Genomic DNA, 13141 nt, shown 5'->3' with positions numbered 1-13141 from the left:
TAGTTCTTCAGCTCTCCTCCGCATTCTGCTCAGAAGATGGCCCAAGGAAATCTCCATGTTACTGCAGTCCCACAGGAGTGTCGTGCGGTAGTTGTACGTCAGCGTGGTTTGAATCCCAGCTCTATCATTTGTGAATCAGGAGTTCTTGACCAAATCCACTCATCTTCTCTGTACCATTCATCCCTTGGTATCCCCAGGGGATTCGTTCCAGGACTCCCTGTGGATAGCAAAATTCACAGATGCCCAAGTCCCTGATACAAAATGGCATAGTATTTGCATATAACCTAAGCATAACCTCCCGTCTCTCTCTCTCTCTCTCTCTCTCTCTCTCTATATATATATATATATATATATGGTAGCACAAAGGTGTTTTTTTTTTTAATTTTATTTTTCCATTAGTTATCGGGGTACAGGTGGTATTTGGTTACATGAGTAAGTTCTTTAGTGGTGATTTGTGAGATCCTGGTGCACCCATCACCCGAGCAGTATACACTGCACCATATTTGTTGTCTTTTATCCCTCGCCCCCTCCCACTCTTCCCCCCAAAGTCCCCAAAGTCCATTGTATCATTCTTATGCCTTTGTGTCCTCATAGCTTAGCTCCCACATATCAGTGAAAACACATGGTGTTTGGTTTTCCATTAGAATAATACTCTCTAATCTCATCCAGGTCATTGCAAATACTGTTAAATTATTTATTTTTATGGCTGAATCATCTCTAGATTACTTATAGATAATACAATGTAAATGCTATGTGAATACTTCTTATGCTTTATTTGTGTTTTTTTATTGTTATATTGTTCTTGCTGGGCTTTTAAAAAATATTTTCAGTCTGCAGTTGGTTGAACCAATGGATGTAGAAACTGTGGATATAGAGGGTCAACTGTGCCTTATTTTCCTCAGCTGTAAAATGAGGATAATAGCAGATTCTCCTTCCTGGGGTGATTGTAAGAACTAAATGAATTCATACATGTGGCATGCTGAGAGTGGCACCTGGCACAGGATGCGTGGTTCGTCCTATGCTGCACAGTGGCGTGACTTGCACCCTCAGCCACAGGTCAGTTTATCTCCTCAGCCAGAGCACCCATAGGTGTCTGAGCCATGCTGGAAAGTCACCTGGAGTGGTGCCCATTCAGAGATGACAACCCTTGTGTGTCAGGAGGCTAGAGCCCAGAACAGAAGAAATACGGTTGGATATGTGCCAGATTTGCGGGTCAAGAAGATAAAAGTGAGGAATTTATTCAGTGTTGTTATAGGTTTTGAAATACATTCTCAAGAATTAAAAAACCCCTTCTGGCCACTTAGCACTTTTATTAAGCAATTAAGTGCTTTTAGCCATTATTATTTAAATATAGGTAACATTTGTTGAGCACTTACTATGTCCCAGGTACCTAATAAATCGTTATTTGTAATATCTCATTTAATTCTCATAACAACCTCATGACGTAAGAACTGTCTGCCTCAGTTTCCTCATCTATAAACACGAATTGTTAAAATTTACCTGATAGGATGCCCGTGAAGATAAAATAAGGCTGAGAACACAGCTTAGCAAATATTAAGTGTTCCATAAATGCTAGCTTGATATGAACGTTTTGTGATGTTCATTTTACAGATGAAGAAATTGAAGCTATGAGAAGCTAAAAGGGGCTTGCTTAAGGCCCCACACAAAGCACATGGGCAGGGATGTCAGTTCAGGTCCTCATACAAAACGTCACCCCAGCCCTGTGAAATAGTGAAATCGGTATTATTATTCCTGCTTTGTAAAGGGGAATTGTTTATTTTTTTGAGATAGGGTCTCACTCTGTCACCCAGACTGGAGTGTAGTGGCACGATCTTGGTTCCCTGTAACTTCCATCTCCCAGGTTCAAGCCATCCTCCCACCTCAGCCTCCTGAATAGCTGGGACCACAGGCGTGCGCCCTCTACCTGTCTAACTTCTATATTTTTTGTAGAGACGAGGTTTTGCCAGGTTGCCCAGGCTGGTCTCAAACTCTTCGGCTCAAGCAATCCTCCCACCTCAGCTTCCCAAAATGCTGGGATTACAGGCGTGAGACACTGCACCTGGCCTCAAGTTTTGACCTGGAATGGTGATGTGACTTAGAGTTACAAATAACTCAAGTCTTTTGACTGTAGCCAAGTGTTTTGTCCGTGACTGCAGACAATCTCTTGTCCCAAATGCCAGTGGTAACCTACCAGCCTTTTTAAAAATGACCATTAGCTCACGCCTGTAATCCCAGTACTTTGGGAGGCCGAGGCGGGCAGATCACCTGAGGTCGGGAGTTTGAGACCAGCCTGACCAACATGGAGAAATCCTGTCTCCACTAAAAATGCAAAATTAGTTGGGCGTGGTGGTGCATGCCTGTAATCCCAGCTACTTGGGAGGCTGAGGTAGGAGAATCACTTGAACCTGGGAGACAGAGGTTGCAGTGAGCCAAGATCGCACCATTGCACTCCAGCCTGGGCAACAAGAGCCAGACATCATCTCAGAAAAAAAAAAAAAGACCATCTCATGAATCATGCTAAATATATTAAAACAAAGAGTTAAAGGTTACTGCTCAGGGTTGTCTTTGAGATTGAATAAATTGGACATTTAAAGAGATTTCCCTTTAAAGTCACTGTTTGACTGCCCAAGTGATCTTAATGACATAATTGGAAGTCTTCTCTTAGGCCCCCCAGTGCATCCTGTCTCTGCTAATTCCTGGCCATCTTGCAGCTGAGTCTGTGGAGTCATATTTCAGATACTTTATTTTCCCTGTCAGCACACAGCAGCCATTACAGGTTCATTTCTGTAAAAGCAGAGTGAATTATTCATTAGAACATCATTACAAGCTTTGCAATGGGAAATGATTTTCACTTCTGCATATAATGAACTTCGCAAAGAGCCAACAAAAGGAGAAATTTTGCAGGTATAGGAAAGAAAGACAGGAGGTGGTTGTAGGCATTTCTTTTCTTGTCCTAATCAAATAATTCCTCTAATAATTGTCTCTGATAGTTACTAAGGAAATGTGGAAGAGAAGAAACTGAGAATGTAAGTCGTCAACATCAGTGTGTCCCAGAAATCCATTTGCACAGCAATGATAAGGATGGTTGGCTTGGCTGGGACCTTTGTTGTTGCAGGTTCCTGACTTTGCTCAGGAAGGAGGGTTCCCTGGCCTGGATCTGGATGAGTCAAATAGGTCTCCTTAAACCGCCCTTTCTGCCAGGTGCGGTGGCTCACACCTGTAATCCCAGAACTTTGGAAGGCCAAGGCTGGCCGATCACTTGAGGTCAGGAGTTCAAGACCAGCCTGGCCAACATGATGAAACCCCATCTCTTCTAAAAATACAAAAATTAGCCAAGCGTGGTAGCGTGAGCCTGGAATCCCAGCTACTGGGGAGGCTGAGGCAGGAGAATTGCTTGAACCCAAGAGGACAAGGTTGCAGTGAGATGAGATCACACCACTGTACTCCCAGCCCGTCTCAATAAAACCAGAACAACAACAAAAAAACCCTTCTGAATAAGCATAAGAGGCACAAGATCTTCTCTTTTTTTTTTTTAGACAGTCTCACACTGTCACCCGGGATGGAGTGCAGTGGCGCGATCTCAGCATACTGCAACCTCTGCCTCCTGGGTTCAAGCGATTTTCCTGCCTCAGCCTCCCGAGTAGCTGAGATTATAGGCACCCGCTACCATACCCAGCTAATTACTTGTATTTTTAGTAGAGATGGAGTTTTACCATGTTGGCCAAGCTGGTCTCGATCTCCTGACCTCGTGATTGGCCCACCTCGGCCTCCCAAAGTGCTGGGATTACAGGCATGAGTCACCGCACCCGGCCCAGGCTTAAGATCTTCTATGTGAAGCTTTCCCTGAAAGTGACTCCACCTGTGCCCCACTCTGGCCAGAGCTCCATAGTCACTAACACCCCTTGGCTTCTCTCTCTTTTCAGAATCCGGGAATTGACATCGGTGATGTCTCTGAAAGAAGAGCCTTAAGGAAAAGTTTAAAGTGTAAGAATTTCCAGTGGTACCTGGACCATGTTTACCCAGAAATGAGAAGATACAATAATACCGTTGCTTACGGGGAGGTAAATCAGACCGTGCATGCTTTTGGCTTGGAATGCTGTTCAATATGCTGTAGGTTGCTTTGCTGGGGAGAAATAGAGTTGCTCATTCATTCATTCAATGAGCGGTTTTTGGAGGTGCCGGCCCTGATAGCAAGATTCTCTCTAGCCAGGGGGTTGGGGTAGGGAACAAATGTGATGAATGTATAATGGACTATGGATAAAAGACTATGACAGTCTTCTTTGCCTGAGATATGTGGCAGATAATGAATCCTGTTTGAGAAATTTTGACTTTGAGGTCCTCTGAGACCTGTGAATGGAGATATTGAGAAGGAAGTTTGGATATAAAGAGAGGCAGGGGGGTTGGAGTCCTCCATTGCTCTGTGCTGTGGGCTGGAATCACTTATCATCAAAGAAAGGAGGAAATGTTCTCAGATTGTCTATGCTGTGATCATATCACCTTTCTAAACCTGAAAGCAAAGCGATTTTTCTCTTATTACAAATACCGTCAATATGCATTTGAGAACATTTTGAAAACAATAATACTAGGGGTGAATATTTGAGTGCTTTTGAAGTACTGGGCAGTATTCTAAGTGTTTTTTGCATACAGATTAATTTCACCTTCACCTTATGAGAGATTAGAGTTCCTTCTGTTTTCTTGATAAGAAAACTGAAACTTAGAGAAATTATCTAACTTACCGAAGGTCACAGAGCGTATAAGTCACGAAGCCAAGATTGGACGTGGGGATCCGGATACCAGAGATAACATGTACACTTTGATGTATGGACCTCTGGACTCTGTGTGTGTGTGTGTGTGTATGTGTGTGTGTGCGTGTATATGTGTGTGCATGTGTATATACCCATGTATTTTTTTTGCTAAAACGATTCCATTCACAATGCCTAATTGTTTGAAATTTTACTCAATGATATGCAGGATATGTAAGTGTATCATGAAATACTCTTTGTCAGTAATTAATAGCCACACATGGTTCCACTTTTTGTGTCAGCTGGACTTTGCTTGAGAACATAGACACTGGTGACTTTTCCAATTTTAAAATATCACAAGTAGGCCGGGCGCGGTGGCTCAAGCCTGTAATCCCAGCACTTTGGGAGGCCGAGACGGGCGGATCACGAGGTCAGGAGATCGAGACCATCCTGGCTAACACGGTGAAACCCTGTCTCTACTAAAAAATACAAAAAACTAGCCGGGCGAAGTGGCGGGCGCCTGTAGTCCCAGCTACTTGGGAGGCTGAGGCAGGAGAATGGCATGTACCCGGGAGGCGGAGCTTGCAGTGAGCTGAGATCCGGCCACTGCACTCCAGCCTGGACGACGGAGCATGACTCCGTCTCAAAAAAAAAAAAAAAAAAAAAAATCACAAGTACCATTGCTGAGAACATCTTCGTATAGAAACACTCACGCGTCCACCTCGTTCTCCCTTGCGATACCTGTTTGAGATAGAATCGGTGACACGCAGTCAGGCCAAGGAGCAGGGAACCGAGTGCTCTCAATTTGGCTGAGATACCCCATTAGCTCCGCAATCTGGTTTTCTTCCCTGGGACTCCCTGTGATTACCAGCTTAGAGCTAAGAAGAATCCCTTTGACTTAGAGTATTTACATTTTTCTACAACTGTGGATTTTCCTATTCTTTGCCTGCTGCCTTTTAGAGAAAGTGAATCCACCACAGGTTAAGTCATCGGGGTAGAGTGGTGACCCTCTTGAGCTGGAATTTGGAATGGGATGCTCACGTCTTGCAAGGGCAGTCTCTAGGGCGGTTAGGGATACATGAAGACTGGAGCCAGCCTGCTGGGTTCAAATCCTAGTAGGCTGTTACCAGCCGTGTGGGTCCTCTTGGCAGCCATTCCCTCATCTATAAAATGGGAGGAAGGAGAGTATCTCCTCTCCAGGGTTCCTGGGGGTATAAAATGAGCTGTGATATGTAGAGTTCTTAGAATAGTACCTGGTGTGGCCAAGTGCCATGGCTCATGCCTGTAATCCCATCACTTTGGGAGGCCAAGGCAGGCGGATCACTTGAAGTCCGGAGTTCAAGACCAGCCTGGCCAACATGGGGAAGTCCTGTATAATACACGCACACATACACACACACACATATATATATATATAAAACTAGCTGAGCATGGTGACTGGTGCAGGTAATCCCAGCTACTCGGGGCTAAGGCAGGAGAATCGCTTGAACCCAGTAGGCAGAGGTTGCAGTGAGCTGAGATCACGCCACTACGCTCCAGCCTGGGTGACAGAGTGAGACTCTGTCTCAAAAAAAAAAAAAAAAGCACCTGGCACACAGCAGTAGTTATTAATAGATATAAACTGCCTTGCCTTTTCTTCTCCAAAATAAAAGCATGAATTTTTTTTAATTATCTAAGTAATAGTAAATATAAAGGAAGAATCGAACAACAATGGGCAGTGAACGGATTATTCCTAAGACAATCGGGTCAATTTCCTAGCTCTTTGGAAAATAAATCAATTTAGATTTTTACAGCTCACCGTTTACCAAAGTAGATTCCAGATGAACTGTAGCACTACATGAAAGAAATAATAAAATAACCATGCGGAAATAGTCATGAATCTCATCTCTGAATGAAAAAGGGCTTTCTTTTTTTTTTTTTTTTTTTTTTTTGAGTTGGAGTCTCGCTCTGTTGCCCAGGCTGGAGTGCAGTGGCGCAATCTCTGCTCACTGTAAGCTCCGCCGCCCGGTTTCACGCCATTCTCCTGCCTCAGCCTCCCGAGTAGCTGGGACTACAGGTGCCTGCTACCACGCCCGGCTAATTTTTTGTATTTTTAGTAGAGACAGGATTTCACCATGTTCGCCAGGATGGTCTCGATCTGTTGACCTCGTGATTCACCCACCTCGGCCTCCCAAAGTGCTGGGATTACAGGCGTGAGCCACCGTGCCCGGCCGGAAGGGCTTTCTAAGAATGAAAGCCATGCAAGAAATACAAAGGAAATGTGTCATGGATCCAAGCTCATAAATATTAAAATAATCTGTATATCAACTGAGTAGAGAAATAATACACCAAACTGGAAATACATATACCACAAATGCTATAGATGAACAAATACCATTAATATATAATAAGCTTTGCAAGTTAAGTTAATTTTTTTTTTATTTGAGACAGTCACCCAGGCTAGGGTGCGGTGGCGTGATCTCGGCTCATCGCAACCTCCACCTCCCAGGTTTTAGCAATTCTCCTGCCTCAGCCTCCCTAGTAGCTGGGATCACAGGCACACGCCACCATGTCCAGCTAATTTTTGTGTTTTTGTAGAAATGAGGTTTTGCCATGTTGGCCAGGCTGGTCTTGAACTCCTGACCTCAAGTGATCCAGTCGCCTCAGCCTCCCAAAGTGCTGGGATTACAGGCATTATTTTAAAAATTTGATTTAAACAACAAAATAAAACATCCCCAAAGAAAAATAAACAAAGTACAAGGTCAGTTACACAAGAAAAAATACACATGGATGAAAAATACATGACAATTTTAAATTTATTTCATAGTCAAAGAAAATAAAAAATTAAATACACAGAGGTGGTTTGTTTTTCTTTTTTTCCTATCTGCAAACGAACATAGATTCATTTCATGGAATATGTGTTGATACTTTATAGGCAAGGCCTTAGTAATATGAAAAAAAATCATATCCTCTGTGATAGTGCAAATTGAAACAAGCCTTTTAAAAAGCAATTTGAGCCACATGTATTGAAAAGCTTAATAATGACAATCATAGTTTCTTCTCCACTCTTATCCCAAGCAAATAATCTGAAATAAGGACAAAGATTTGAGAGTAAAATTGTTCAGCTCAGACATGTTATTTTTGAGGAAATTTTTTTTAATTTCACTTGAAGATTAGTTGAATATAATGGATTCATGGTTTGAGATATTTTATAGCTGTTATAAATGGTACGTACGAAAGTTTAATGACATGAGAAAAATATTGATACCATCATGCTTAAAAGGAAAAAACTCAGGATGAGAAAACTCAATTTGCTGCTATTTTAGATTGGAAGCAAGTGTGATAATAGCATTGGGAAATGCAGAAGATATAATTACATTGGGTAGTAAGTAGGACTTTGGGCAGTTTTAGGGGTGGGGGTACTTTGTCATGCTTTTCCAACTTTCACTAATGTTAGGTGATACTTTTTTCATTAGAAGAAAAATAGTGACTAAAAAGGAAACAATAAAAATGACGACCAGCCTGTGTCCCCCAGGCTGGAGTGCAGTGGCACAATCTTGGCTCACTGTAGCCTTGAACTCCTGGACTCAAGCTATTCTTCCACCTCAGCCTTCTGAGTAGCTGAGACTATAGGTACACATCATCACACCTGGCTAATTTTTTTTTTCTTTCTTTGTAGAAATGAGGTCTCACTGTGTTGCCAGGCTGGCCTTGAAGTCCTGGCTCAAGCGATTCTCCCACTTCGCTTCCCGAGTATCTGGGGCTATAGGCACAAACCACCTAGGCTAGAGACTGCCAGAGCTGCTGTGTACAGCTCCACAGTCTGTGCACTCCACAACTCCAGGAGCTGCCTTTGACATCAACCACAGTATAAATGATGTCCCTTGAGCCATACAGTGGGGGTGGCATTGGAAGTGACATTGTGATCAGAATCTGATTATTTGGAAGAGAGAAGCCTTTTGGTGTTACAGATTTTCTTTTAAAATAATAAAATCAATACATACAGTCTATTGGAAATACACAGATGAAAACTAAACTTACTCCAAATCCCAGTTCCCAGATATAATCAATGTTAACGTTTTAAGGCATCTGGTTCTATTACTCCTTCTCTACCTGCCGAGTGTCACCATTTACAGATACACATTTCAGACGGACTATAGTGTTGAATGAAATAAACCAAATTAATCAAAAACCATTTTTTAGATAGCTCTTCCTTTTTTATAAAAAAAAAAAAAAAAAAAGAGATAAGGTCTTGCTCTGTTGCCCAGGCTGGAGTACAATAGCATGATCGTGACATACTATAGCCAGGAACTCCTCTGCTCAAGCAATCCTCCCACCTCGGCCTCCCTAGTAGCTGATACTACAGATGTGAGCCACTGCTGTTGGCGCTAGACAACTTTTTTTTTTTTATTTTGAGGCACAGCCTTGCTGTGTCACCCAAGATGGAATCCAGTGGCACAGTCTCAGCTCACTGTAGCCTTAAACTCCTGGACCGAAGCCACCCTCCCACCTCAGCCTCCCAAGTAGCTGGGACTACAAGCACATGCCACCATGCCTAGCTAATTTTGTTTACTTTTTGTGAAGTTGGGATCTCACTATGTTGCCCAGGCTTGTCTCAAACTCCTTACCTTAAGAGATCTTCCAGCCTCAGCCTCCCAAAGCACTGGGATTACAGGCGTGAGCCACCACACCCAGCCTACATATGCTTTTAATGCTTAGGGCAGGAGTCACCTCTTAGCAGTTATCTCTGAATCCTTGGAAGGGGTAAAGAAGTTCTCCTTGGCCGGTGGCAGTGGTTCACGCCTGTAATCCCAGCACTTTGGGAGGCTGAGGCAGGTGGATCATAAGGTCAGGAGATTGAGACCATCCTGGCCAATATGGCGAAACCCTGTCTCTACTAAAAATACAAAAATTAGCTGGGTGTGGTGGTGCGTGCCTGTAGTCCCAGCTACTCAGGAGGCTGAGGCACGAGAATCACTTGAACCCAGGAGGTGGAGGTTGCAGTGAGCCGAGATCGTGCCACTGCACTCCAGCCTGATGACAGAGCAAGACTCCATCTAAAAAATAAAAAAGAAAAAAGAAGCTCTCCTTGTTGGCCCTAGCATATTTCAGTCATTGCAGTAGACCGTGGACTACTTCAGGGCAGGGACGATGTTATTTGTCTTTTGCTCATTAAATTTAGCACAGTGTCAGGCACTTACCAGGCCTTCAATAAATATTTATTAAATTACTGAATGATAGATTTGATTGCAGAAACATTAGAACAAAGTTTAAAAGCTTGGCAGTCTCAAATCATGACGTAAAGCAAATACTCTGTTAAAACATTCATGTCCTTAATATGTAAAGAGTTCTCAGCCAGGCATAGTGGTTAACACCTGTAATCCCAGCACTTTGGGAGGCTGAAATGGGAGGATTGCTTGAGGCCAAGAGATGGAAGCTGCAGTGAGCTGTGATTGCGCCCCTGCACTCCGGCCTGGAGTACAGGCAAGACCCTGTCACTCAAAGAAAAAAAACAAGGATTTAAAAATCTACTCGAAGTGGCTCAGGCCTGTAATCCCAGCACTTTGGGAGGCCGAGGCGGGCAGATCATGAGGTCAGGAGATCGAGACCACCCTGTCTCTACTAAAAATACAAACAAATTAGCCGGGGTGGTGGCAGGTGCCTGTAGTCCCAGCTACTCGGGAGGCTGAGGTGGGAGAATGGCTTGAACCTGGGAGGCGGAGCTTGCAGTGAGCCGAGATCGCGCCACTGTACTCCAGCCTGGGCGACAGAGCAAGACTCCATCTCAAAAAAACAAAAGAAGAAAAAAAAAATCTGCTCAAGTTGTCTGAGCCTAAACACAATTTGGGTACATAAAGAACAGAATGCCGGCCAGGCGCAGTGGTTCACGCCTATAATCCCAGCACTTTGGGAGGCCAAGGCAGGTGCATCACCTGAGGTCAGGAGTTCAAGATCAGCCTGGCCAAAGTGGTAAAACCCCGTCTCTGCTAAAAATACAAAAAATTAGCTTGGCATGGTGGCGGGCAACTGTAATCCCAGCTACTTGGGAGGCTGAAGCAGGAGAATCGCTTGAACCCAGGAGGTGGAGGTTGCAGTGAGTCGAGATTGCACCATTGCATTTCAGCCTGGGCAACAAGAATGAAACTCTGTCTCAAAAAGAAAAGAAAAGAAAAGAAACAGAATGCCTTTTCCTCTCTGTTTCGATGGGGAATGTAATCTGGAGGGGAATGAATATAGATGGAGAGGACCAGCAACATTACCTTTTTCCCACCCATTGAGACCCTAGGGTGCTGGTGGGATAGATACCCGTGTAGATCACAATGCACCTAGAGATCCAAATGAGATCAGTTCTTACATTCTCCCAAAGACCCATGCCTAGTTTCACAGGTGTTGCTTTGGGGACTTTTGTCTATTTCCTCCGTGGGTGCGTTCCAAACACCTACAGTGGTGCTTAGCACAGCATAGGTATATGTTTTTGAATATATAAATAGATACTGCTAGAGCATTTTATGATAGTAAGCTTTTAGGGTTTTTTTTTTTCTTTTTTTTAGAAATAGGTCTTGCTCTGTCGCCCAGGCTAGAGTCTAGTGGTACAATCATGGCTCACTGCAGCCTGGAACTCCTGGGCTCAAACCATCCTGCTGTCTCAGCCTCCTGAGTAGCTGGGACTACAAGTGTGTGCCACCACGCCTGGTTAATTTGTTTTAATGTTTTTGTAGAGATGGGGCCTCGCTATGTTGCCCATGTTGGTCTTGAATTCCTGGGCTCAAGCGATTCTCCTACCTCAGCCTCCCAAAGTGCTGGGATTACAGGCATGAGCCACCGCGTCCAGCCTAATTTGCTTTTAGGTTCTTCATGCCTTTATGCACGTAATGACCTGAAAAGCTAACCTTTGATTACCTGGTTTATTAAAACCAATGTTGGTGCTGAGGCCCACTTAGAAGCCTAACCATCTGGATAACCAGATTTTACAAGCCACTTAGAAGCCTTAGAAGCCACTGAGAAGCCTATAAGCCACTTAGAAGCTTCAAAGCCGTTTAGAAGCCTAAGATCTGGGTAACCAGTGCTCCTATATGCAGAAGTTCCCTCAGATTGCCTTTCATGTTAGGAATGGAGGTGCTGTGAGGGTGGGGGGCAAGCTGCCCAGGACACAGTCAGAGACCTAGGATCCATGCCATCCACCTTAAGACTTGATTTTTCTTGCTAAGGTGATCACTGCACAGACTTGAGCCCTGGTCCTCACTTAGAGGCCTGTGTGGTCTTCCCATCATGAAGTTGGAACCAAGGCATGGTAGAACAGTGACTGGGCATCCACACCTCCACTAGCGGAGCTCTGATGGATCATGTTTTGTCTATTCTTGCAGCTTCGCAACAACAAGGCAAAAGACGTCTGCTTGGACCAGGGGCCACTGGAGAACCACACAGCAATACTGTATCCGTGCCATGGCTGGGGACCGCAGGTAGGAGCTCATCTCTGACCAGGAAGGAAGTAGTAATATCACCATCTCCGGCCCACAGGGGCCTTGCCGGCCTTCTGGATAAAGTTTGTTGCTGTCTACCTTGGTAGTTATTTATTCTGAGATGTTAAGAAGAAGGTAGGAGTCTTGCTGGTTATTTCTCTAAAGATAGGAAAAAGATTCATAAGTGGTTGTTGCAGTGCGCAGAATTTTTTTTTTTTTTTTTTTTTTTGAGATGGAGTCTGACTCTGTCCTCCAAGCTAGAGTGCAGTGGTGTGATCTTGGCTCACTGCGATCTCCGCCTCCCAGGCTCATGCGATTCTCCTACCTCAGCCTCCTGAATATCTGGGATTACAGGCACATGCCACCATGTCTGGCTAATTTTTGTATTTTTAGTAGAAATGGGGTTTCACCATTTGGCCAGGCTGGTCTCGAACTCCTGACCTCAAGAGATCTGCCCACCTCGGTCTCCCAAAATGCTGGCATTACAGGCGTGAGCCACTGCGACTGGCTGCATCAGTGCGGATATTAACAAGATCAATGTGCAGGTTTCATAGGTGAATAAGTCACACTGTGCATATTTCAAAGGTGGATAAGCCACAGAGTCATTTGCTAACATGCAAATATATACCATATGTGCATGTACCGTCATTATAACCAAATCTACCTGCTTACTACTTCAGAGAAACAATTAGCAAATTTCTTCACTAGAATCTGATTGACACATCCATCCTGAAGGAGTGTCAATTAGTTTGGTTGTAAGTACAAGCTGGACCGTAAATGCTGGTTCAAGAGCAAACAGCTGATGGGAAGGAGGAGAATGTTTGCAGAGTGTCTTTAAAAAAAATATGTGTATCAAATACACGGCTTCATTCATTCATTCACTCAAGTAATATGTCCTGATCACCTACTCTAAAATGCAGCTTTCAGAGAACACGTGTGATAACCTGAGAAGAGCAGAGC

The 13141-nt window shown here is 43.9% G+C and overlaps 1 protein-coding gene across 4 annotated transcripts in view; it reads left to right on the top strand.

Annotated features, from left to right (window-relative positions):
* GALNT17 (polypeptide N-acetylgalactosaminyltransferase 17) overlaps positions 1-13141 on the top strand; it is a 606009-nt gene that overhangs the window by 556940 nt on the left and 35928 nt on the right. For all 4 annotated transcript variants that reach the window (XM_071095316.1, XM_011715329.3, XM_071095315.1 and 1 more), the window contains 2 exons: positions 3924-4061; positions 12086-12181. In XM_071095316.1, coding sequence (XP_070951417.1) covers positions 3924-4061; positions 12086-12181 — 234 coding nt within the window. The remainder of the gene's footprint in view (positions 1-3923; positions 4062-12085; positions 12182-13141) is intronic.

The sequence above is a fragment of the Macaca nemestrina genome, chromosome 4 (assembly GCF_043159975.1).
Source record: "Macaca nemestrina isolate mMacNem1 chromosome 4, mMacNem.hap1, whole genome shotgun sequence".
NCBI classification, from domain to species: domain Eukaryota; kingdom Metazoa; phylum Chordata; class Mammalia; order Primates; family Cercopithecidae; genus Macaca; species Macaca nemestrina.
The sequence above is the reverse complement of the archived record's forward strand: the minus strand, read 5'-3'. Positions and strand labels throughout refer to the sequence as shown.